The sequence below is a fragment of the Carcharodon carcharias genome, chromosome 36 (genome assembly GCF_017639515.1).
Source record: "Carcharodon carcharias isolate sCarCar2 chromosome 36, sCarCar2.pri, whole genome shotgun sequence".
Classification (NCBI taxonomy): Eukaryota; Metazoa; Chordata; class Chondrichthyes; order Lamniformes; family Lamnidae; genus Carcharodon; species Carcharodon carcharias.
Window position 1 is genome coordinate 3,026,373 of NC_054502.1, and position 27,882 is coordinate 3,054,254.

General features: G+C 48.1%; 1 protein-coding gene across 1 annotated transcript in view; it reads left to right on the forward strand.

Moving 5' to 3' along the window:
- Positions 1–2,977: 2,977 nt before the first annotated feature.
- The window catches only part of LOC121272861 (mucin-1-like), a 42,028-nt gene continuing 17,123 nt past the window's right edge, over positions 2,978–27,882 (forward strand). Inside the window, exons 1-5 of the mRNA XM_041179695.1 lie at positions 2,978–3,454; positions 5,263–5,336; positions 6,685–6,821; positions 7,426–7,559; positions 12,937–13,092. Coding sequence (XP_041035629.1) covers positions 2,978–3,454; positions 5,263–5,336; positions 6,685–6,821; positions 7,426–7,559; positions 12,937–13,092 — 978 coding nt within the window. The remainder of the gene's footprint in view (positions 3,455–5,262; positions 5,337–6,684; positions 6,822–7,425; positions 7,560–12,936; positions 13,093–27,882) is intronic.

A 27,882-nucleotide genomic window follows, 5' to 3' on the forward strand; every position in this document is an offset into this window, starting at 1 on the left:
CCACCTCAATGCCATCTTCCTGTACTATCCCCATACCCCTGATACATTGATATCTAGCAGGCTTCTCCCTTACAGCACTTTACTCAGGTGAGCCTAGAGAGTTGGTGCCCGCGTGCTATTTAACAGCACAGGGCATCATACTTGGTTGTTACACTATGCTTTACCAACTGAGCTAGTTGTAGGGGGCTAAATCAGCTTTTCATTATCAGAGTGTTAGAACAGCTTTCTACCAAAGGAGTAGGTGATTTATGCGAACCAGAACCTGTTTTGTTCAAGATTGTTTACTTTCCCCTGCATGCAGGTCACTCTTGCAATTATTTTTGCGTCTTTTTTTGTCTCTACAGTGGCAACTGCAAATTCAACAGTTGGGAGTGCTGATGGAAATGTTTCATCACCCACTTCAAGCACAGCTTCTTCCAGTCTATCTCTTACAACACCCAGTGTAACACAGTCGCCCTCCATCACAGTGAATGAGACAACTCCCTCCTCAACCCCAGTGGAATTCATGTCGGTGAACGGGACCACATCTTCCCTGCTGGCAAACACGAGTATGTCCACCCCACCAGCAAACACGAGCATGTCCACCCCACCAGCAAACACAAACATGTCCACCCCACCAGCAAACACAAACATGTCCACCCCACCAGCAAACACAAACATGTCCACTCCACCAGCAAACACAAACATGTCCACCCCACCAGCAAACACGAGCATGTCCACCCCACCAGCAAACACGAGCATGTCCACCCCACCAACAAACACGAGCATGTCCACCCCACCAGCAAACACGAGCATGTCCACCCCACCAGCAAACACAAACATGTCCACACCAATAGCAAATGTGAGCATGTCCACCCCACCAGCAAACACAAACATGTCCATACCAACAGCAAACACAAACATGTCCACACCAACAGCAAACACAAACATGTCCACCCCACCAACAAACACAAACATGTCCACCCCACCAACAAACACAAACATGTCCACCCCACCAACAAACACAAACATGTCCACCCCACCAGCAAACGCAACTATGTCCACACCAACAGCAAACACAAACATGTCCACACCAACAGCAAACACAAACATGTCCACACCACCAGCAAACACAACCATGTCCACCCCACCAGCAAACACGAGCATGTCCACCCCACCAGCAAACACAAACATGTCCACACCAACAGCAAACACAAACATGTCCACCCCACCAGCAAACACAAACATGTCCACACCACCAGCAAACACAAACATGTCCACCCCACCAACAAACACAAACATGTCCACCCCACCAGCAAACGCAACTATGTCCACCCCACCAGCAAACACAAACATGTCCACCCCAACAGCAAACACGAGCATGTCCACCCCACCAGCAAACACAAACATGTCCACACCAACAGCAAACACAAACATGTCCACACCACCAGCAAGCACAAACATGTCCACCCCACCAACAAACACAAACATGTCCACCCCACCAGCAAACGCAACTATGTCCACACCAACAGCAAACACAAACATGTCCACCCCACCAACAAACACAAACATGTCCACCCCACCAGCAAACGCAACTATGTCCACACCAACAGCAAACACAAGCATGTCCACAACAACAGCAAACACAAACATGTCCACACCACCAGCAAACACAAACATGTCCACACCAACAGCAAACACAAACATGTCCACACCACCAGCAAACACAAACATGTCCACCCCACCAACAAACACAAACATGTCCACACCAACAGCAAACACAAACATGTCCACACCACCAGCAAACACAAACATGTCCACACCACCAGCAAACACAAACATGTCCACCCCACCAGCAAACACAAGCATGTCCACCCCACCAGCAAACACAAACATGTCCACTCCACCAACAAACACAAACATGTCCACACCAACAGCAAACACAAACATGTCCACCCCACCAGCAAGCACAAACATGTCCACACCACCAGCAAACACAAACATGTCCACACCAACAGCAAACACAAACATGTCCACCCCACCAGCAAACACAAACATGTCCACCCCACCAGCAAACACAAACATGTCCACCCCACCAGCAAACACAAACATGTCCACACCAACAGCAAACACAAACATGTCCACCCCACCAGCAAACACGAGCATGTCCACACCAACAGCAAACACAACCATGTCCACCCCACCAGCAAACACAAACATGTCCACCCCACCAGCAAACACAACCATGTCCACCCCACCAGCAAACACAAACATGTCCACCCCACCAGCAAACACAAACATGTCCACACCAACAGCAAACACAAACATGTCCACACCAACAGCAAACACGAGCATGTCCACCCCACCAGCAAACACAAACATGTCCATACCAACAGCAAACACAAACATGTCCACACCAACAGTAAACACAAACATGTCCACACCACCGGCAAACGAGACCTCAGCTTCCCCTCCAGTGAACAGCAGCACATCCACGCTGCCGGCGAATATGAGTATGTCTGTACCACAGGTGAACAGCAGCACGTCCACCCAACTATTCACTGGTTCTGCTGTAACGAGTAATGGCTCCATACTGTTCTCAACGTCAGCAACTCCTGGTGTGACGACTGAAATAAACTCAACTGGAAGCTTATCCTCTACAATCACTATGAACATAACCAGTGACATCTCCTTTACTACTCCTGGAAACTCAAACTTCACTCCGATTGTTGATGTCTCGCCCACATTGCAGCCAGATAATACAACTACAACGTCAAATGGAGCCTTTACAACATTGGCCAGTGAAAGGACAATGGTGTCTGCCACAAGTTCAAATGGTACAGAACCTCCAAGTCCCTCTGCCACGACAACAGGTGTAACCATCACAAGCACCATGTTCTCAGACAAAACTAGGACAACAATAAACATGGCAACTAATTCTAGTTTGATTGGTCAGTCTACAGCCTCTTCTCCGGTGGGTTCTACAGTTGTTTCGAATATGACCAGTACAACTTTCACCAATATAACTATAGTAACCCCCAGCACCATGACTGTCATTTCAACATCAACTCCTTTGACAAACTCCACTGCTTCTGAAGTGACCTTCGAAACACAGGCAACCACACATGAGTCTGCTAACACGACCAGCCTGAGTGCTGTAACACTGCCAGCCAGCACTGTTCTGAACAATGAAACCTCAACTATTCAGCGACCCAGCAACATTGCTCCAAGTGCCAATGCAACATCTTACACCACAGCCAGTGGTGTGTCCACAAGCACCATGCAGTCGAGCGGTGCCACAGTTTCCACTATGCTGACAACCATAAAGACCACCACCAAGGTGTCCATTGCCACAGCAGCCCCGGCATTAAACTTCAATGTAACTTTCAGAATTATCAACAAGAACTTTAGCACCAGCCTGAATGATAAAACCTCTCCCGAATTCAGGAACTTGCGTGATGAAGTTATTAAAGCCGTAGGTCTAATAATGCCAATATTTAAAATGCATGTACTAACTAACATTTACTATGCTTTTCAACTCTCATGCCCTGCCCCCAACTTGCTTCCTTAGTCCCCATCTTAACGGGTACATATCTGTTCCCAATGAGCAGTACTGAGCTAGACACACCAGGACAGTTCCCTAAATTCACTGAAGTGGCAGCAGAGGTACGAAAATGGGCCTTAATGTCCGTTGAGTGGGGAGGGGAGAATTTGGGAAGCTTTCTTAGGGCTCTAGTAATCTATACTGAAAAGCCTTTGTGTGTGGACAGGATCAGGCTTAGCTGCAATGGTTGAGTAACTTGTCATGGGCAGGCAGTGGCATAATGTCACAGGACTCCAGTGATCCAGGGTAACCCTCTGGGGACCTGGGTTCAAATCCCACCATGGCCTCTGATGGAATTTGAATGAATGAATTTTAAATTGAATTCAATAGGAAATCAGGATGACCACAAAAGCATTGTTGATTGTTATAAAAATCCATCTGGTTCAGTAATGCCCTTTAGAAAAGCAAATCTGTTGTCCTGACTTCAGCCCCACAGGTTGACTCTTAAATGAACATTGGGCAATAAATACAGGCCTAGCAATCAATGCCAACGTCTCATGAACTAATTAAAAAAAAACTCTTCCTAGAAAGGAGAGAGCCTCAGGATAAATAGGAAAGTTGCTGGTAGTTTGGTTTTCAATTGAGTAATAATTGATTTGGCAACCAAACAACTTTTCTGAGATCCTTTTCTCACAGTAGCTACTCTTTGAAAGAAGTCACAAATTGTAGACAACTTTGTGCAGTGAGCTGAAGCCCACTGGGCACTCGGTTTCCCAAGCCCAGGGTCAGGGTTGACCCTGGTTCATCCTGACCGTAATTAAAGTCTGGTCCTAAAGATGTTGAATTAAGTAGATCACATAGCAGGTGCCCTGTGCTTGGTTCTCAATCCATAATCTATGCTCAATCCCAACCTCTGTGTCGCTATGTGTGTTTCCATTCTTGGCTATGGTCACAAAACAATGCACAATGCATGGTTTCCCAAAATATTTACTTGAACAAACAGAAGAAAGAATAATCATTGCTGTAGCGATTGTAGTTCCAGTGGAAGATTCTCTATGTTGTGGCAGAGGTATTGTGGGAATAGCATATGGGCTGAATTAGTGAGAGGTGGGAAATTTAAATCCTGCAATCACATCTGCTCTGCCATTGCCTGTCACCTCATTTTTCTATTTTGGATGTGCACTTGTGAAGCCATGGCATACAGGGCTATGGGCCTATTGCTGGAAATTGGGATTAGAATAGCTAGGTACTTGTTTGACTGGCGCAGACTCGATGGGCCGAAGGGCCTTTTTCTGTGCTGTAGACCCCTATGACTCTATTTCAGTTTTTGGACTCCTTCACTGTCAGCAGAGAGTGGAGTCAACATAAGAACAGTTTCAGACAAGCCCACTCAGTGCCTGTCCCCTCTCTTGGCTGAATCAAGGGTCCACCTAGTTGCATGCATTGAGAATAAGTTACGAGGTGAGAGTAGTTAGCGGCAAAAACATGGGTGTGTTAGCTAATGAATAAAGCTGGCTATGTTAGCAGTTGGTGGCGATACTGGAATATGTGGCAATTGGATTTGGAAGAAGTTGGTAGGGGATAGTTGTTTGTGACAACAGGGTATATATGTGGTCCAGATATTTAGGATTGTTGGTGAGTTGGGAAAATATATAGGGTACAGTCAATGGAAAGTTGTTGGCACTTTATTCCCTTTTCATTAAATCATACATACGTATTTTTAAAAATTTCTGTTGCAGCTGGACGATGCTTACAATTGTTCTACATGCTCACTCCGGTCATTGTACAAGGGCTCAGAAGTTCAACAATTCAGGTAAGCCATTCACTTTCTGTGATACCTTGAGGTGTGGGAAGAGGAACAGCCATGAGGTTCTGCCTTTTTAAGCATCAAACCATTAAAATAACATTGTAGTTTCAGTTTTTTGGTCCCGGCAAACACTTTACCAAGAATATATCATTATAAGTGCTAAATTATCCAAAAGTGCACAGAGCTGATGGCGCTGTCAATTTTGTGAGGTCAACTAAATTGAATAATTAATGAATAAGTTAAATCTCAACAAAGCTTTAGTCTTATGCTGGGTGTCCTCCTGGTAGAGGTGCTGAAAATTTGGCTACCAGCTCAAATTTAAAGAGATGTGGCCACTTGAAGGTAAGTGGCTGCATATTGTTTCAACTTTTATAATTGCTCAAAAGGAAGTTCACATTTGTCAGCCTTTGAAAATAATGCAGAGAATAAACAGGGCTAGGCCTGCACAGCTGACAGATTCATTTCACAAATATCTTCAGGGTGCACTAGACTTTCATGCCTGCAGGAGGAACTGCCTTGCAGTACAAAGTGTCAGCAGTCAACCTGCAGGAGATGGTGTAGCCATCTCACTACACACCAAGAAGGACTAGCTGGTCATCATTAAGAGTCCTGGGTAAGACCAGGTGTATGCATAACACATGAAGTAGTGTCACGCCTGTCTTTCTTGTCCCCTCAAGATCTGCTATTCGAATCCCCATCCCTGCCACCCTGCCCCATTTGATTTCTGTAAGTGAGATTGCAGCTGGAAGTAGAGTCTGTTTCCAGATGGTTATGCAGTGGCCCCTGCTAGAATTTTTTTGGATGTTGAATGATTGATTGAAGCTCATTTGTGATTTTGCAACCATTCCAAATATCCTGCCATCATTTATTGAATTTTCACGGATTAAAATTTACCATGGCATGGATATCTTCAGAGGGGAGTGGAATGGGGGTGGGCTGAGAAGAAATAGTAAGCTGATGCTTTGGTGTATGTGAATATATTGTAATGGCTTCTGTTTTCAAGCTGACAGCAGATTCTAAGGCATGGGATCATTGAACTTCACTCCAGCTTCAGATTAGAATTCCATGGAAGGAATATGAGACTCCCCTACCTTTGGTACGTTTGCTGCAGCGAGGCAAAGCCTTTGTTGAGAGATTGGATTATTACTGCAGTCATTGGACCCCCTGCTGCTGTCTCACCCTCTGTCCAAAGATACTAATTGTTATGCTTCTCCTGTCCCCTGACAGAGATCAACTAACTCAGCAGAAATCAAAGCCGGAGCTTTTCTGGTCTATTAAGGCTTGTGTCCAGTTCTTCTGAAGCAGAGTTTCATAATCAATGGTTTGTGATGAGTTGCTTTGTTTTCATTTTAAGGCAAGGGTCAGTCATCGCTGAAGCTAGATCTTCCTTCAAGACGGACACCGATATAACCCAGGCAACAGTTAAGAGCCAGTTTGATAAAGCCGTGAAGAATAATACAATCAACAATCTGCGGATCAAAGATTTACACGGTAGTGCTATTTGTCCATCATGAGGAGGGCTGGCGTGAGAGATGGGAATAACACTAATGCAGTAAGGCTGGTAACTGACTAGTGTTGTTTTGTGACAGGCTGAAAAGTGAAGTTGCAGACAGGTGAATTCCTTTACTCTTCTCCAAACTCTCAGGAAACTTCATGGATTAGGCTCCCGTATGAAGAGTAGTCAGTTAGACAAGGCTCTCGAGTAGTAATCATTTGTAGAACAGCACTGTGACTTGTTCAGGGGAGAAGCAGAGAATAAGGAATAATATTTGCAGGATGGAAGGGATAAATGAGGTACAGAACAAAACTAAAATTTGGGTGATGAAGATTATAATTTCTGCAAATAGAGACCTACTGACTTGTGGAAGAGTGACTATTGTGAAGTAGTCAACAGGGATTATACTGAATCCTGACTTATCAGGGAATAGGATGTATGACAGGAATAGGATGAAAACTCATTTGGGTCTCTGGAATAGGGTGTAGTTGGCTAAGTGATCATTTTTCATTCTTGTCTTTCTCTCATTGTCTGTAGAATGAAAATGAAATGTGAGAGAAAAGACACTTGCTCTATATTTATTTTAATTTGTTTGTTTAGTGAATGAGATACAATCCATTGCCAGTACAACCACAACTCCTCAAGCTCCTGTTGTACCTGGATGGGGCATTGCTCTTCTGGTTCTTGTCTGCATCATCCTCCTGATCATCATCATCATCTTCCTCCTCCTCATTGTAAGTCTTCAATAGTTTTAGTGCAAACCTATGCACATTAACAATCCTCTCTTCCAGCATCATCCTTCTCCTCCCTTCTATATTGTAACGCCCTGATTAATGAGAAAGAGTTTCCAGTGTCTCCTGCATATCTCCTTCATGGGGACCCTGTACCAGCAAGATCTGCTCTCAGGCCAATGCCATCATCATCTTGCTGAGGAACAAGTATGAATGGCTAGAAATGGTTTGGTCCTCTTCACCTCCAAAAAGCTAGCTTTGGTGTCCTTCTCTTCTTGCTTGGGCTTGGTCATTGGAGCAAGAGGGAAATTGAACTAGGAGCAAATCCAGTCCAACACTTTGGAGGGATGCAACATGAATGAGGCAATTCAGATCAAGTTGAAATTCAAGAACATGCACATTCTGAGGCCCCTGTACTTGATGCCTTCTCAAGACTGGTGTTTGGCTGAATGGACAGGAATTGAATTCCAAAAATTCGATCTATGATTTGTCTGCAAGATCTTCTGCAGGGTTTATTTTTGAAAAAAGCTTTTGTAGGGTTATGCTCTATATTCTTAACACACTGGGCAGAATATTCCTGTTGGTGTGGGGGGACAGGCCCCACATGACGATGTGTAAACTGACGTGTGGTGACGCTGGGCATGTGCCCCACCATCACCGAGGGCCATCGCAGTATTTCAGAAGGCGGGTGTGCTATATGTTCAGACGCGTGCCCGCCATCAATTAACAGGCCAGTTAAGGCCCCGAGACAGCAATTGAATGCGATTTTTCACAGCCCGTGTGATCTTCAGGACGGATACAACAGGCAGGAGACATTTGTATTGACCTCATCCACAGGTGGGATAAGAGGGGTGAGTGGGGTCGCGAATGTGATCTTTCAGGTATTTCAGTGTGAAAGTTCCTGTGTGAGGAATACTTCAAAACTCTAACCAGCTGCTTGGACAGGAGTAAAAGCCTTGGTCAGGACTCTACGGTAAAGATGATTTTTAGGGCCTGCAGATTTCAGGAAGCCTACCCTTAGGCTGGGATTGGGAGTTGTGCTCTCCACTGGGAGGCACCTCCTCTCCAGAAGAAGGGAGGGCCAGAAGGGGGAGGAGGCCAGGTGTCCACATTCAGCCTCAGGGGGAGCCACCTTTGGGAGGACAGGTGCAGGCACAAGGGGCGCAGGGCCAAGAGGTTGTCCAAGGCGGAAGGGGCCGCAGAAGATGCCACTATCCTGCTGCCAGGGTTTACAGGCAGCAAAGCAGCTACCTCAATATGTCTGAGGTGCAGTGCCGAAGGAGGCTCCGTCTCTCAAGGGAGACAGTCACCTCCATCTGTCAGATGATTGGCCCTGAGATCAGCTCCGACTGTGTGGGTGGACACCCCATGCCAGTGGCTCTAAAGGTCACAGCTGCCCTCAACTTCTATGTCTCTGGCTCTTTCCTGGGGTCAGTGGGTGATCTCTGCGGAGTCTCCCAATCAGCTGTCCACACTTGTGTCAAGCAAGTGACAGAAGCACTGTTCAGGCACGCATTGACTTTCATCCAGTGCTGCTGGGACGAGGCCAGTGAGCCAGATGTTTCGTGGCCATTGCTGGCTTCCCCCGTGTCCAGGGTGCTATAGACTGTACACATGTGGCCATCAAGGCACCAGCAGGTGAGCCCGGTGCCTTCATCAACAGGAAGGGCTTCCACTCCATGAACGTGCAGATAGTGTGTGACCACAGGATGCTGATTCTACAAGTCTGTGCAAGGTACCCAGGCAGCTCCCACGGCACCTACATCCTCAGACACTCCCAGGTGCCGGGGCTCTTCAGTGCTCCAGCCCGGCTGGATGGATGGCTGCTGGGTGACAAGGGCTATCCCCTCAGAAGGTGACTCATGACACCTCTCCGCCATCCAAGAACAGAAGCTGAGCAGCGGTACAATAGGAGCCAGGGCACCACAAGGGCTGTGGTGGAGAGAGCCATCGGTCTTCTCATTGCACTTCCGTGCCTGGACCGCTCAGGGGGCGCACTCCAGATCATGTGTCGGTGATAGTGGTTGCATGGTGCACTCTCCACAATCTGGTGCTGGAAAGGGGCGATGCAGCGAACGAGGAAGACATAGATGCAGTTGCTCCAGATGCACACGATGAGTCCAGCAGTGAGTCCGAGGATGAGCACACACAGGAGAATGCTGAGGAGGTAGATGCTGTCCCAGGAGGAGTATCCAGAGAGGCAGGGACACCCGGGAGACTTTAATCCAAAGAATCTTCAGCCAGCACACCACAGATGGACCTTCAACACACGCCAAGGCTGCAGACTCCATACTCGATACCTGAGTGCTAAGTCAGCCTGGATACTAACATTAACTAAGGCCCTTGTCAATAAAGCTCACTGTCAAACAACTCATTCATCACATCCTGGCTTCCTGTCCACTTGCAGAAATAAGGAATCACCCTGAGACATGGCAACATGTCAGAATTTATTGAGGGAACAAATGTAACCTCATAAAGCAAAAGAACATCACACCAAGTCTTCCAGAAATTACTATGGGCCAACATAAAAGCACCAGTGAGAAAACCATGGTGTGCCTAAGGTGCATTAAATTTATGCTTCCGGGCGCTGTGTCTTGGTGCTGCCCCCTCACCGGCACTGGTATCTGAGCCGGCCTGCTCACTCTGCTGTCCTGCTGGCCTCGATGACCTTGGTGGACATCTTCTGGCCCATGGGGCATTTGATGGCCCCGCCTGGGAGGGAGCAGCCAGTTCCACAGCTGGCTTCTGCCCAGTCAACGCAGCGTCATCAGATGCCACACTCACTGGCTAAGGGGCAGAGGAGCTGCTGCCCTTTTCCGGAGCACCCTGAGAAAAGCCCGCAGAGACGACAGGCAGCTGATGCACTGACGTGAGGTCGCTTCGGACCTCCCTGCTCACCGTAGATGGATGGGCACCGAGCTGGGACACTTGGTGCCCAAACCACCTCCCACACTGGCACTGACCAGCTGAGGCCAATGCCGCTGTGAGGGCTGGCAGGTCCGAGCGCAACCCCAGGAGGCCCTGATTGGTCTCCTAGAGGAGCCTCTCCAAGACAGTCACCACTCCCTCCATGGAGGAAGCATGGCACTCAGCTATGAGGCTCATTGCATTGGTGATGCTCCACGTGCACTTCCAGTGTTCGCTGCCTCACAGACAACTCCGGAGGCACATCATCAGGTACCGACCGCGCATCTCTGTGGTCCCCAGCAGTCCTCTGGCTGCTGGTGCCCTGGGCACTCTCTGTCTCTGCCCGCACCTTAAGCGAGTGCGAAGCGCTCTCACCGCCGTGCCTTGGGATACTAGCCGAATATCTAATGCCCACCGAGGTGTTGGTATCTGCGCTGTTGCCTGCCTGGCTGAGATGGTGTGACGCTGGTGAGTGGATTTGCTCTGGGACTTCAGGGGTGAGAGGTGGGCGCTCTGCCCCCTCCTCCTGTCCCTGCTCCGGTGATACTGAGAGGAAGAAAAAGGACATTTGATTAGTTACAGTGCAGACAATCTCATTGTACATGTCACTCCCCCAGATCATTGTGCGCTTATCCTTCCATAATCAATGGTTAGCCCATATTGCTAATTTCAGTCACTGAGCATTCAGCAGTGCCAAGGCTTCTGGGATACACATGGTGACCTGAGCGCTCACCCAACATACCTCCCCGTGGCACTCCAGCCTCACCGCCAGCGGTGGACCTGGGGACATGGCGCCTCTCCAGATCCAGGGCCTGCTGCTGGTAAGCTGTTAGGGTGGGCAGCTGGGCCTCGCCTCCACCAGTCCAGCGGCATTGTGCGCAGTCTTCTCCTGAAGAGGAGACAGGAGCATTGATTAGTCCAGCCCGGACCTGAATTCCCTACACACCCAGCCAGGACTCCATGTCTTCATCACCCCACAGCTGCCACACACTCACCCAAAGAAGCCAGGGCTGACTTTCCCCCACCCACATTGGCCAAATGCTGCCTCCTTCACATGTGGCACCACAAGGTGTCACTTTGCTAAGCAAGGAGGCACAAGCAGGTGGAACGCAAAGACCAGCCGATGGATTGGGGCCCCGCCAACTGGAATCTCCCCTCCCAGCAGCTCCTGCCCTCTGCCTAGCTGCAGATCCTTGACTTTGAAGCCCATTCTATACTCTGGGTGTCAGTGCCACACATGTTGCAGATGCAGACCACATCCTAGCTCAACCCTCTCAGGGTGACCTGGGCATGGGCAATCTCTGCTGGCCCACCCAGCGGGCGATACATGCCTTGGAGGATTCAATGCTGTTACTGTAGTCAGGGTTGCCGGCGGGGGGTTAGCTGGGGTGGGGGGGAAAGTGTTTCGGCTGCATTAAGTGACAAGGCAACACGGTACTCACCCTTCCTGAGTGCAGGAGATCGTTGAGTCTTTTGCGGCACTGGAGTCATGTGCACCCCAGCACACACAGGAGCTCACACTCGGCCACCTCCTTCCACACAGGTGTGGTCAGGGCGAGAGGTCTCTGACTTCCCTACCCTGGAAGAAGGGCCTCCCACTCTGCTGCCACCTCCTCCAGGAGGGAAACCAGACACTCATTGGAAAAACGAGGGGCCCACTCCCCCGATGGTATACCTTCCGGCCTGTCCTGATGACCTACCCTCCGGCCTGGCCTGTCCTGATGACCTACCCTCCGGCCTGGCCCCGATGCCCTACCCTCCGGCCTGGCCCCGATGCCCTACCCTCCGGCCTGGCCCCGATGCCCTACCCTCCGGCCTGGCCTGTCCTGGTGACCTACCCTCCGGCCTGGCTGTCCTGATGACCTACCCTCCGGCCTGGCCCCGATGACCTACCCTCCGGCCTGGCCTGTCCTGATGACCTACCCTCCAGCCTGGCCTACCCTCCAGCCTGGCCCCGATGTCCTACCCTCCAGCCTGGCCCCGATGTCCTACCCTCCGGCCTGGCCTGTCCCCGATGGTCTACCCTCTGGACTTGCGTCAGGCACGTTGCCCCTCTGACGTGCTCTTCTCCCAGCCATTGTGAGCAGTCTTGCAAAGGCTGCCAGGTTGCCATTGGACCCGGTGGTCAGTGTAGGCCTACCTCTGCCCGCCCACTCCCACTACCCACGGCAGTCGTGAACTACATTGGGCCCGTGCCCGCTCCCTCACAGTCCAACCCGACCTGGGGAACACTCTCCCCACTGTGTTATGTCATGTCTATCCCTGGGGTGCGGGGAAACCATGTGAACTCCAATCATGCATCTTGTCTTTTAGTTGTGTTGCTAGCATTTCAAAATTTCTTGTAATTTTTATAACTAATCAATGAGAATTTCAGAGGATAACATACTTGTTTAGTTTGGTGGCGCTAACCCTTTTTTCATTTCACAACCACTGCCCTCACCCCCACCCTCACCCCCACCCACCGTCTTTCTAGATAATCTACCTATGTCGTCGCAGAAGCCGAGGGCAGTTCGAATTGTTTGGCTCTCGAGGATCATACTACCCAATGGCAGATCGGAATGATTACCCGCAGTACACAACTCACAGCAGGTTCATTGCACCTAATGGAAAGCAGAATCCCAACAATCAGGTAGGATATTCAAGGTGAAGGGAAAACTGCATGCTTTAATCCTCAAGCTGGGAGAGATCTGAACCTGAATACTCACAAAGACAGAGAGGAGGACCTCTGGCTTAGCCAAGATGGCACAGGAGACCCCATTCCAGAAGTCCTGCCCCTGAACCCGGCACCCACCATTTTTTTCCATGGCAGGGGCTGATGGGGACACTTTGTACTTTGCACATTTGTGGTTCACGAAGGCAGCCGAACATATTAAAGTGCAGATGCCTTCAAATAGATCCAATTTTCGCTAGTGGGATGTCCAAACACAACTTGTGGGCTTTACACTTTTCAGGAGAAGGTCTGAAGCTGCCAGAGTTATTTGGAGAGGTTCAGGGACACCTTTGGAAGGGGTAAGGTGGCCTTGGAAGAGGTCAAGTGCCCTTTGGGATTGTTTAAAGTAGATATGAATGTGCGTAAAAGATGGATAAACTCATTGGAACTATCAGACTGTCAACAGGAACTGTCAAGCTGTAAAGACATTTAAATCTGGTCATTAATTTTTAAATCAGAGTTTGCTATTTCACTCTGTCTGAGTGAAGCCAGAGGGTTATCACTGTAGGATTAGTGCTGCATGACTGATTGTACAACCTAGCATTATCACAGTTAGCTGCCTGTCAGTTCACAGTTTGATTGACAGCTCCAAGTGGTTAAGGAGGAGGCTTGTTCACGTCATGGCCTGTGGGCTGGATTCTGGCCTGTGAACACTCTGAGCCTATCAGCAGTCAACGTGGGCAGAAACAAGCCTGTGATTGGACAAGCAGCAAAAGATGGGAAGGTAAGTTTTCAAGGTAAGTTTCAGGGCCCGGAGCAAGAGCAGGAATGGGAGCCAGGGTCTGGAGTAAGAGCGAGTGTGGTGGGGGAGAGGGTAGGGCCCAGAGTGGGAGTGAGATCAGGGGGGCCAGAGCCCAGAGTGAGAGCAGGAGGTACCAGAGTGAGTGTGTGAGAGGGAGACTGTGAGTGAATGTGTGTGTGTGAGAGAGGGGACAGTGTGAATGACTGTGTGTGTTTGTGTCTGAGAGGGAAGTGTGTGTGTGTGTGTGTGCTTGTGCGAGAGGGGAGAGTGTGAGTTTGTCTGTATGTGTGTGAGGAGAGAGTGTGAGTGTGTGTGTGAGAGAGGAAAGTGTGAGTGTGTCTGTATGTGTTTGAGGGGAGAGTGTGAGTAAGTGTCTGTGTGAGAGAGAGGGGAGAGTGAGTAAGTACGTGTGTGTGTGGGAGAGTTGAGGAAAGTGTGAATGAGTGTGTGTGTGTGAGGGCAAACTGTGAGTGAGTAGGTGTATGTGAGCAGGCAGAGTGTGTGTGTGTGGAGGGAGTGTTGAGTGTGTCTGTATGTTAGAGAGTATGTGTGTGTGTGTGTGTGTGTGTGTGTGTGTGTGTGTGTGTCTGAAAAGGGAGAGTGTGTGAGTGTGTGTGAGAGAGGAGAGAGAGAGAGTTTGTGTGCGTGTTGTCATTCACGTTCACCCCTCACACCAACGCACACTCACTCGCACTCACATGGACGAGGGTGAGTGAGTGAGCACCCTGAAACTGGGAGTGAGCCTGACACACACTATCACTCTCTCATTGTTCCTTATTTATTACTTATTTCTTTAAAGATCAATTTATTGCTTTGGGGATGTGAGCAACACTGGCTGGGCCAGCATTTTTATTGCCCATCCCTAATTGCCCCTTGAGAAGGTGGTGGTGAGCTGCCTTCTTGAACCGCTGCAGTCCATATGGTGTAGGTACATCCACAGTGCTGTTAGGGAGGGAGTTCCAGGATTTTTACCCAGCAACAATGAAGGAATGGCCGATATATTTCCAAGTCAGGAAGGTGAGTGACTTGGAGGGGAACTTGCAGGTGGTGGTGTTCCCATGTGTCTGCTGCCCTTGTCCTTCTAGTTGATAGTGGCCATGAGTTTGGAAGGTGCTGTCGAAGGAGCCTTGGGGTGAATTCCTGCAGTTCATCTTGTAGATGGTACACACACTGCTGCTACTGTGCTTCGGTGGTGGAGGGAGTGAATGTTTGTGGATGTGGTGCCAATCAAGCAGGGCTGCTTTGTCCTGGACGGTGTCCAATTTCTTCAGTGTGTGGGAGCTGCACTCATCCAGGCAAGTGGGGAATATTCCATCACACTCCTGACTTGTACCTTGTAGATGGTGGACAGGTTTTGGGGAGTCAGGAGGTGAGTTACTTGTTGCAGGATTCCTTGCCTCTGACCTGTTCTTGTAGCCACAGTATTTATATGGCTAGTCCAGTTCAGTTTCTGGTCAATGGTAACCCCCAGGATGTTGATAGTGGGGGATTCAGTGATGGTAATGCCATTGAATGTCAAAGGGAGATGGTTGGATTCTCTCTTGTTGGAGATGGTCATTGCCTGACACTTGTGTGGTGTGAATGTTACTTGCCACTTGTCAGCCCCAAGCCTGGATATTGTCCAGGTCTTGCTGCATTTGGACATGGACTGCTTCAGTATCTGAGGAGTCGCAAATGGTGCTGAACATTGTGCAATCATCAGCGAACATCCCCACTTCTGACCTTATGATGGAAGTAAGGTCATTGATGAAGCAGCTGAAGATGGTTGGGCCGAGGACACTACCCTGAGGAGCTCCTGCAGTGATGTCCTGGAGCTGAGATGACTGACCTCCCACAACCACAACCATCTTCCTTTGTGCTAGGTAGCAGTAGAGAGTTTTCCCTGATTCCCATTGACTCTAGTTTTGCTAGGGATCCTTGATGTCACACTTGGACAAATGCTGCCTTGATGTCAAGGGCAGTCAATCTCACCTCACCTCTGGAGTTCAGCTCTGTTGTCCATGTTTGAACCAAGGCTGTAATGAGGTCAGGAGCTGAGTGGCCCTGGCGGAACCCAAACTGGGTCTCAGTGAGCAGGTTATCGCTAAGCTAGTGCTACTTGATAACAATGTTGATGGCCCCTTCCATCACTTTATTGATGATGGAGAGTAGACTGATGGGGCGGTAATTGGCCGGGTTGGATTTGTCCTGCTTTTTGTGTACAGGACATACCTGGGCAATTTTCCACATAGCTGGGTAGATGCCAGCATTGTAGCTGTACTGGAACAGCTTGGCTAGGGGCACAGCATGTTCTGAAGCACAAGTCTTCAGAACTAGCGCTGAAATATTGTCAGAGTGCATGGCTTTTGCCATATCCAGTACCTTCAGCTGTTTCTTGATATCATGTGGAGCGAATTGAATTGGCTGAAAATTGGCATCTGTGATGCTGGGGACCTCCGGAGGAGGTCAAGATGGATCATCCACTCAGCACTTCTGGCTGAAGATTGTAACAAATGCTTCAGCGTTATCTTTTGCACTGATGTGCTGGGCTCCTCCATCACTGAGGATGGGGATATTTGTGAAGCCTCCTCCTCCAGTGAGTTGTTTAATTGTCCACCACCATTCACGACTGGATACAGCAGGACTGCAGAGTTAGATCTGATCCATTGGTTGTAGGATCGCTTAGCTCTGTCTATCACTTGCTGCTTATGCTGTTTGGCAGACTAGTAGTCCTGTGTTGTAGCTTCACCAGGTTGACAACTGATTTCTTGGGGCTGCTCCTGGCATGTCTTCCTGCACTCTTCATTGAACCAGGGTTGATCCCCAGGCCTGATGGTAATGGTAAAGTGGGGGGTATGCCGGGCTATGAGGTTACAGTTAGTGTTCGAGTACAATCCTGCTGCTGCTGATGGCCCACAGCGCCTCATGGATGCCCAGCCTTGAGCTGCTAGATCTGTTTGAAATCCATCGCATTTAACACGGTGGTAGTGCCACACAACACGATGAGGAGTATCCTCAATGTGAAGGTGGGACTTCGTCTTCACAACGACTGTGCGGTGGTCACTCCTACCGACACATTGATGGACAGATGCATCTGTGGCAGGCAGGTTAGTGAGGAGGAGGTCAAGTATGTTTCTCCCTCTTGTTGGTTCCCTCACCACCTGCCACAGACCCAGTCAAGCAGCTATGTCCTTTAGGACTCGGCCAGCTCGGTCTGTAGTGGTGGTACCGAGCCAATTTTGGTGATGGACATTGAAGTCCCCCGCCCAGAGTACATTCTGCCCCCTTGCCATCCACAGTGCTCCCTCCAAGTGGTGTTCAACATGAGGGAGCACTGATTCATCAGCTGAAGGAGCGCGGTACATGGTAATCAGCAGGAGGTTTCCTCGCCCATGTTTGACCTGATGCCGTGAGACTTCATGGGGTCCAGAGTCGATGTTGAGGGCTCCCAGGGCAACTCTCTCCTGACTGTATATCACTGTGCTCTCACCTCTGCTGGGTCTGTCCTGTAGGTGGGACAGGACAAACCTGGGGATAGTGATAGTGGTGTCAATGACATTACCTGTAAGGTATGACTCCGTGAGGATGGCCATGTCAAAGTGTTGCTTGACTAGTCTGTGAGACAGCTCTCCCAATTTTGGCGCTATCTCCCAGGGGTTATTAAGGTGGACTTTGCAGGGTAACAGGGCTGAGATTGCCGTTGTCATTTCCGGTGCCTAGGTTGATGCCGGGTGGTCCGTCCGGTTTCATTCCTTTTTTGTGACTTTGTAGCGGTTTGTTACAACTGAGTGGCTTGTTAGGCCATTTCTGAGGGCATTTAAGAGTCAACCACATTGCTGTGGGCTTGGAGTCACATTTAGGCCAGACCAGGTAAGGACAAAAGATTTTCTTCCCTAAAGGACATTGGGAAATTTTGAAATTCATGTTTAATGTTGCTCATCAGTCCCTTGAGTGAGAAAAAAATTGAAATGTGGGCTCCCAAGCAAACAGGTTAGACAAGCCTGTTATATACAGTCTTTGATGTGCGGCTATGAATGCAGGTGCTTTTTTAAGAAAAGGATTAAGCACTTGAATGAAATGTTTGTCTTTACTAGGGATTAAGAACGTGAAGGAATGTAAATGTGGTGAATGAGTTTTTATGAGTGAGTTTTTATTAAATGGCAAAGTCATCAACAGTCAGGGCAGGATTTTCAGGTCGTCGGGTAGACGCAGTGGGTGGGTCCAGGAGTGGGCCCCTAACTGTGATTTCATGCTAGCTGGCCAATTACCGGCCAGCCAGCATGCAACCTGCGCGGAGAAACTCTGTGCTGCCAGGGTTGGGGGCAGGAGGATGGCGAGCACTGAAGTGAGCGTGGCACGGGGGAGCGCGCAATGGAACCTCCCTGAAGGCAGAGAGCTGCCCCGCCATTGGACGAGGCTTCCTGAAAAATGCAAAGGCCGATTTGCCCGCCTGCCAACCATAAGGTTGGATGGGCAGTAAAAAAAGTCGCTGTTTATTAATACTTTAATGGCCTTAATAGGCACCTTAACTGTCGGTGGATGTGCTGCCGACTCTAATGCGTACCCACCGACCGAAATATTACCCGAGTGCACGATGATGTTGGGACACTTGCCTGACATCATCATGCGCTATTTTGCGCCCGATCAGTTCGGGTGCGCACCTGCCTGTGGGACGCAAAATTGTGCCCATAGAGTTTCACTTTGTTTAATGTCAGCTTGATTCCTGAGGTCTGCCTTGGGTGGATACTGGGTAAATTGGCATGGAGGGCGTATGGACAAAGGGTGGTGGGTGGGGGGGCATGGGTTGTCAGGAATTGGCACTAAGTTGGCATAGGGGCTATAAAGGGCATTGGGGTGGGTAGAAGGGCAAAGGTTGTCTTCGAGGGTATATGGGGACATTGGGTTATGGGTAGAGGGACTAGGTTGGCATGGAGGGTATGAGGGCCCATGGAGGGTGGGTCATGAGATGTCATGGGTTGGTACGGATGGGGCATGGGGAGTCTGTGGGGGGGTTGGAGGTCTGCTTTACTGTTTTAACAGCCGTGAGGAAGTCCCGGAGCACTGAGGTGGACCTTTCACACAGCCTGCCTCTGTACCTGGCAGCTCCTATGGCTGCCAGCAAACTCTTTCCAGATGTGGCAGGCCTGACTCCTATTAACACCTGCATCCCACCCGCCCTTCCACCACTGCCTGAGTGGAAATCCGACTGTCCGGGGAACTTTCCTCCAAGTCAGGTTTGTGGAGCCGGTAATTTTCCCGACTTTGTGCTCCTGACTCAGGAGCAACTTCAGGCCCTTGAAGTGGGAAATTATTGACGGGACATTCTTGATTTTGATAAAAATTCTGTGATGGGTGGAAGCTGGACAGTTAGCAAAGAATATATTTGGCAACAGAGGTAGATGTGACTTAATGCAGTTTTCAAAAAGCAATTGTAACATGTCAGGGAAGTTGGCTGAGTTTTCTCCGCTTTCCTAACCCACAGTTGCTGTGCCCAATTAAAGCTCTGCTGGTGGTGTTCCAATATGCCACTCTTCTGGTTTATGAGTCAGCTATTCAGTGCATAAACTCACAACTATTGTGGGAGCAACTTGTGGAATGTTTAACGGGACACTCCCTGGAGGAGGAGATAGTAGGTGTAGCTCTGTGACGGAGGGGCATTCACTGATAACCTGTGCTGTGAATCACTGTAAAAGTATGTTCAATCAGTCTTCCATATGCAGGCATCATGAGGTTAGCTTGATAAGTTCAGGTGCGGCTACCACTCTATCACCAAGAGAATTAAAGGGGAAACACAATTAAATATCATCGGCGGAGAAGAAAAGAGTTGACGTTTTGAGTCGTCATGACCCTTCAACAGACATGAGGACTCGAAACGTCAACTCTTCACTTCTCCGCCGATGCTGCCAGACCTGATGAGTTTTTCCAGGTAATTCTGTTTTTGTTTTGGATTTCCAGCATCCGCAGTTTTTTTTGTTTTTAACAATTAAATATCTGTGCTCTGAAATCCATAAACTGACTGGGCTCTCAGGGGAGAATTTGTTGCATTGAGATTTCTTGTGGAGATAAGTATGCCCCTATAATAGTGTCTCAGGGAGATAATTATATGCTGAAATATCTGTACCATGATGAATTTGTCTCTGGGAGATAACTGCACGGACTCTGCTTCGGGGAGATGCTAACGCGTAATGAACTTTTCTCTTGTGGATCAGGCCTAAGACTGGTTAGGAGCAATGGAAAGAGGAAACTGAGGTAAAAGGAATATTCAGATTAGCAGGATAAAACAAAATACCAAATTTAAAAAAGAATTCTGGGAATATGGATGCTGCTGGCAAAGTTGGCATTTATTGCCCATGCCTAGCTGTCCAAGAGAAGGTGGTGTTGAGCCACAACGTTGGAAATCTTGACATAAAAACAGTCGGTAATGGAAATATATAACCGTTGGTCAGCGTGCAAAATGAAGAATAGGGGAGGATTTTCTCCCCATCGGTGGGATTGAATGGGAGTGGGTGCGCAGCCGATCGCCACTCGCGATTGGCTGGGTGCTGTCATTTTATGTGGGCGGGCAAATTAAGGCCGGCCCAGTGTGGTGCATGCCTGGAAGCGCTGAGCGCTCCCTGTGCGGGCGGGGGGTGTGGGTGTTGGGGGGCGGGGGGGGGGTGTGGGGGTGGTGGGCGTGAGTAGGCTGAGTTGGGGAGTGTGCTCTTTCGGGCATGCGTGTGAAATAGCGCTGAAATCTCCCTGAGACACAGAGCTGCCTCAGGGAGATTAGTTTTAAGTTCTGAAAATTTTAATAAAGATAGAAAAAATTTTCAGACATGTCCCCTCATGTGACAGTGTCACACGAGCTGGGACATGTCTATGAATGTTATTAAAATTTTTAATAAAAACTTTACGCACAGCCGACTTGGGTGTGCACCCGCTGAGCTGGAAATCTGAATGACATGCGGTGACATTGGGACACACCCCGACACCACCACGTAACACTTTACATGTCGGCGAGTGGGCCCCACCACCACTCCTGAGCCGAAGGTTCTGGCCATAGGAATATAGGAGCAGGAGTAGGCCATTCACTCATCAAGCCTGCTCGCCATTCAAATAGATCATGGCTGATCATCGACCTCTACACCATTTGTCCCCACTATCCCTTAATGTCATTAGTATCCAGAAATCTATTGATTTCTCACCTGGAACATGCTCAATGATTGAGCTTCCACTGCCCTCTTGGGTAGAGAATTCCAAAGATTCATTGCCTTCTGAAGAAATCTTTCCTCATCTCAGGCAACTGCCCTTTATTCTGAGACTGTGTCCCCCAGTTCGTGACTCACCATCCCAAGGATTAGTCTGGTGAACCTTCGTTGCACTCCTTCTATGGCAAGTATGTCCTTCCTTACATAAGGAGCCTGAAACTGTACACAATAGTCCAGGTGCAGTCTCACCCAGGCTCTGTGCAATTTCAGCAAGACACCTTTACTCCTGTGCTCAATTCCCCTTCCTAATTTGCCTTCCTAATTGCTTGCTGCATCTGCATGCTAACTTTTAGTGACTCATGAATCAGGATTCCCAAGGTCCCTTTGGACGTCAACACTTCCCAACCTCTCAACATTTAAGAAATACTTTTCTGCTTCTACCAAAGTGGATAGCTTCACAGTTGATTGTATTCTATTCCATCTGCCACGTTCTTGCCCACTCACTCAACCTGTCCAAGTCCCTTGAAGCCTACTTGCATCCTCCTCACAATTTAACATTCCCACCTAGTTTTGCGTCATCAGCAAATTTGGAAATATTGCATTTAGTCTCCACATCCAAATCATTTATATCGAATTGTGGACAGCTGTGGCCCCAGTATTGATCCTTGCAGTACCTCACTAGTAACATCCTGGCACCCTGAGAATGACGCATTTATTCCGACCCTCTGTTTTCTGTCTGTTAACCAATTCTCAATCCAGCTAATATATGACCCCCAATCGCATGTGCTCTAATTTTGTTTACTAACCCCCCCTGTGTGGGGCCTTATCAAAAGCTTCTGAAAATCCAAATACACCACATCCCCTTGTTCTCCCTTATCTATGTTACAAGTAACATCCTCAAAAAACTCCACCAGGTTTGTCAAACATGGTCTCCCTTTTTTAAATCCATGTTGGCTCTATTATATTCTAACAGTCCAGTTATCACATCCTTTATAATAGATTCTAACATTTTCCCCACGACTGACATCAAACTAACAGGTCTACAGTTCCCTGTTTTCTCGCTCCCTCCTTTCTTAAATAGTGGGGTTACATTCGCTACTTTGCAGCCTGCAGGAACCTTTCCAGAATCTATAGAATTTTGAAAGATAACCATCAATACATCCACTATCCCCACAGCTACCTGTTTCAAAACTCTGGGATGTAGCTCAGCCGGTCCAGGGATTTATCAACCTTCAGTCCAATTAAGTTTGAGTATTACCTCTTTATTAATACTAATTTCTTTCAGTTCCTCATTTTCACAAGTCCCTTGGTTCCCTCGTATTTCTGGGAGATTTTCTGTATCTTTCTTCATTAAGATAGGCACAAAGTCATTGTTTAGTTTCCCTATTCTTCATTATAAATTCTCCTGTCTCCGCCTGTAATAGACCCATATTTATCCTTACTAATCTTTTCCTTTTCACATACCTAAAGAAGCTTTTACAGTCTACCTTTATGTTTCTTGCTAGCTGGCATTCATATTCTCTTTTCCCCTTGTCAGTTTCTTGGTCCTCCTTTATTGGATTCTAAATTGCTCCCAATCCTCAGGCTTTACCACTTTTTTGGCAACCTTATAAGCCAATTCCTTTGATCTAAAGCAATCTTTAACTTATTTTGTTAGCCGTGGTTGACTCACCTTTCCTGACGGGTTTTTATGTCTTTGAGGAATGTATATTTGTTGTAGACCATGTAATACTCCTTTAAATACCAGACATTACCTATCTGCAGTCAGGTTTTTAGTATATTTTCCCAATCCACCACAGCCAACTTGTCCCTCATACCTTCAGAATTTCCTTTCTTCAGATTTAAGACCCTGGTTTCAGAATGAACTATATCACTTTCAATAGATAAAAACAAAAAACTGCGGATGCTGGAAATCCAAAACAAAAACAGAATTACCTGGAAAAACTCAGCAGGTCTGGCAGCATCGGCGGAGAAGAAAAGAGTTGACGTTTCGAGTCCTCATGACCCTTCGACAGAACTAGGTGAATCCCAGGAAGGGTTGAAATATAAGCTGGTTTAAGGTGGTGATGGGGGGTGGGGGGGTGGGGGGAGAGAAGTGGAGGGGGGTGGTGTGGTTGTAGGCAAAAGCAGTGATAGAAGCAGATCATCAAAAGATGTCACAGACGGCAGAACAAAGGAACACAGAGGTGTCGAAGTTGGTGATATTATCTAAACGAATGTGCTAATTAAGAATGCATGGTAGGGCACTCAAGGTATAGCTCTAGTGGGGGTGGGGGGAGCATAAAAGATTTAAAAATATTTAAAAATAATGGAAATAGGAGGGAAAAAGAAAAATCTATATAATTCATTGGTAAAAAACAAAAGGAAGGGGGAAGAAACAGAGGGGGGGTGGTGTGGGGATGGAGGAGGGAGGTCAAGACCTAAAGTTGTTGAATTCAATATTCAGTCCGGAAGGCTGTAAAGTGCCTAGTCGGAAGATGAGGTGCTGTTCCTCCAGTTTGCATTGGGCTTCACTGGAACAATGCAACAGGCCAAGGACAGACATGTGGGCAAGAGAGCAGGGTGGAGTGTTAAAATGGCAAGCGACAGGGAGGTTTGGGTCATTCTTGCGGACAGACCGCAGGTGTTCTGCAAAGCGGTCGTCCAGTTTACGTTTGGTCTCTCCAATGTAGAGGAGACCACATTGGGAGCAACGAATGCAGTAGACTAAGTTGGGGGAAATGCAAGTGAAATGTTGCTTCACTTGAAAGGAGTCTTTGGTCCCTTGGACGGTGAGGAGAGAGGAAGTGAAGGGGCAGGTGTTACATCTTTTGCGTGGGCATGGGATGGTGCCATAGGTGGGGGTTGGGGAGTAGGGGGTGATGGAGGAGTGGACCAGGGTGTCCTGGAGGGAACGATCCCTACGGAGTGCTGACAGTGGGGGTGAAGGGAAGATGTGTTTGATAGTGGCATCATGCAATATCCATTACAAGCCTACCGACTCCCACAGCTACCTCGACTACAGCTCCTCACACCCCGCTTCCTGTAAGGAGTCCATCCCATTCTCTCAGTTCCTTTGCCTCCATCGCATCTGTTCTGATGATGCTACCTTCAAAAACAGTTCCTCTGACATGTCCTCCTTCTTCCTTAACTGAGGTTTACCACCACGGTCGTTGACAGGGCCCTCAACCGTGTCCGGCCCATCTCCCGCGCATCCGCCCTCACGCCTTCTCCTCCCTCCCAGAAACATGATGGGGTCCCCCTTGTCCTCACTTATCACCCCACCAGCCTCCGCATTCAAAGGATCATCCTCCACCATTTCCGCCAACTCCAGCATGATGCCACCACCAAACACATTTTCCCTTCACCCCCACTGTCGGCATTCCGTAGGGATCGTTCCCTCCAGGACACCCTGGTCCACTCCTCCATCACCCCCTACTCGCCAACCCCCACCTATGGCACCACCCCATGCCCACGCAAAAGATGTAACACCTACCCCTTCACTTCCTCTCTCCTCACCGTCCAAGGGCCCAAAGACTCCTTTCAAGTGAAGCAACATTTCACTTGCATTTCCCCCAACTTAGTCTACTGCATTCGTTGCTCCCAATGCAGTCTCCTCTACGTTGGAGAGACCAAACGTAAACTGGACGACCGCTTTGCAGAACACCTGCGGTCTGTCCGCAAGAATGACCCAAACCTCCCTGTCGCTTGCCATTTTAACACTCCACCCTGCTCTCTTGCCCACATGTCTGTCCTTGGCCTGCTTCAATGTTCCAGTGAAGCCCAATGCAAACTGGAGGAACAGCACCTCATCTTCCGACTAGGCACTTTACAGCCTTGAGTGCCCTACCATCCATTCTTAATTAGCACATTCGTTTAGATAATATCACCAACTTCGACACCTATGTGTTCTTTTGTTCTGCCGTCTGTGACATCTTTTGATGATCTGCTTCTATCACTGCTTTTGCCTACAACCACACCACCCCCCTCCACTTCTCTCCCCCCATTCAATCCCCAGCCCCCACCACCTCCCCCCCACCCCCCCACCCCCCCGCCGGCCCCACCACCACCCTAAACCAGCTTATATTTCAACCCTTCCTGGGATTCACCTAGTTCTGTCGAAGGGTCATGAGGACTCGAAACGTCAACCGTCAACTCTATTCTTCTCTGCCGATGCTGCCAGACCTGCTGAGTTTTTCCAGGTAATTTTGTTTTTGTTTTATATCACTTTCAATGTTAATGTAAAATTCCATCATATTATGGTCACTATTTCCTAAAGGCTCCTTTACAGCAATGTTGTTAATTAGGCTTTTCCCATTAGCTAATACTGAATCTAAAATAGCCCGATCCCTAGTTGGTTCTTCAACATACTGCTTCAGAAACCGTACACACTCCAGGAATTCATCCTCCACAGCATTAGTGCTAATTCCGTTCACCCAGTCTACAGGCAAGTTGAAATTACCATTATTACTCTATTACCCATGTTACATGCAGTCTACTTTCCTGATTTATACCATGCCCGATATTATCACTAGAGTTTGCTGGCCTGTAAACAACTCCCAACGATGTCTGCTGTCCCTTGTTGCTTCTTAGCTGCACCCAAATTGATTTCCACGACTTGATCCTTCAATCTAAGATCCTCTCTCACTAGGTTTTGTTGCAGGTGGGATCTTTCAGCAGAAGGATCAACAGAAAACCTGAATGTGAATGCATTTCCAACATTTTCTTTTTCAGACCCCAAGTGACTTTAATTTTACTTTTAGAATCTGTTATAAGAGCAGTCAGACTGTGTGTAATCTTGAAAGGTGGATTGGCCCATGCTTTAATGCGAAGCTCGTGATCCGGTTTGTAAAATGGGATTGTATCTCATGCTTATGTGTGGCTTGTAGTAGATGTGTCGTACTTGTCTCTATATGGCTGGGTTTGACTTGCAACTCTTCAGAGATTCACACCTGTATATTGTCCAATGACGAGTTCCCACCTGGATGGTGATTTGGTGTCAGCTTAAAATTAATTGTGAATATCTAGACCAATACTTATTGACAGGCAGAGGCAGCCTCCAGTTTTTATTACATAGCTACACTGATTGAGGGACACTCCTGGTCAGAACATGAGGAGTCAGCCCCACAGTCTAAGAATTTTGCTTAGTGCACGAGTTTGAATACTCGTTTTCTCTCTATATAAAGGAAACTATTTTCACTAAGTGCTTTTATTCTTGTGTAGCCTCCTGAAGTTATTGACTCTTGTTGGGTTGTAGGCACCTAGAGTGCCACCAGCACCCACCATCTTGCCAAGCAACCATTCTTCAGTATGCACTCAATGAGTGAATGTGGATAGGTAAAGTAACCTTTTCAGTAACTTAGAGATATTCACAGCCAATTTCAATCCTGACCTCATCTGATGTCCAAATCTGCAAAATTTCCAGAAGGAGTTACTGGCTAGTGATCAGCAGCCCTTGAATGACTTCCCCATCTCCCCAGGCCAAAGACACTGAGGGCAATTGCAGCATTTTTGCTGGTGCCTTGGCTGAGTTCAGTTAATTTAACACAGGCCAGGGACTGGAATTTAAGATTCATGAATCAATAGCAGTGTCTCAAATCACAGGGAGAAAAACTTTCGTTTGCGTTTTTTTTATTTTAAAAAATTATCTTTCTTCTGACCTATCCTCTAAATTAATTTGAACTGTCATTCTGTGTTTGTCACCACTGCTCTGGAGAACATTAGGCAAGGGGTCATTCTGCAGGAGGACAGCGGTTCAAAATCTCTTTCCAATGTGAAGATAGAAAGATCTTTGTGTTCATGCTTTCTGCAGCCAGTAAATGCTGCTTTGGTTTCTCAGGCTGCTTCTGTTTATACAACAGGCTGCCACAGCTCCTCCTCTGGGAGCCAGCTCCTGACTCTGTATTGTTTGTGCTACACTCCTTTTCTGTTTACAGTCACAAGCTTTGATGAGCTCACCAGGACATTTTAGCACCTGGATTTTGAGATTGTTCCATTTGATTGTTTACACTGTTTGATCAGGATGTAACTGCACTTCAAAATCAGAAACAGAAATACCTGGAAAAACTCAGCAGGTCTGGCAGCATCGGCGGAGAAGAGCACAGTTGATGTTTCGAGTCCTCATGACCCTTCAACAGAACTAAGTAAAATTAGGAAAGGGGTGAAATATAAGCTGGTTTAACGGGGTGGGGGGGGGGGGTTTGTTGGGACAAGCAGCCAGTGATAGGTGGAGATAACCAAAAGCTGTCATAGACAAAAGAACAAAGAGGTGTTTAAAGTGGTGATATTATCTAAAGAAATGTGCTAATTAAGAGTATAAGGCAGGACAGATAAGGTAACTCCTCTCACTTCCTCCAAATAAAAGGTGTGGCTATGGGTACCCGCATGGGCCCCAGCTATACCTGTCTCTTTATGGGATATGTGGAACATTCCTTGTTGCAGTCCTACTCCGGCCCCCTTCCACAACTCTTTCTCCGGTACATCGATGATTACTTCGGTGCTGCTTCCTGCTCTCATCGGGACTGGGAAAAATTTATTAATTTTGCTTCCAATCTCCACCCCTCCGTCATTTTCACGTGGTCCATCTCTGACACTTCCCTTCCTTGACCTCTCTGTCTCAATCTCTGGTCATAGACTGTCCACCAATATCCATTACAAACCCACCGACTCCCACAGCTATCTCGACTACAGCTCCTCACACCCTGCTTCCTGTAAGGACTCCATCCCATTCTCTCAATTCCTTCGCCTCCATCGCATCTGTTCCGATGATGCTACATTCAAAAACAGTTCCTCTGACATGTCCTCCTTCTTCCTTAACTGAGG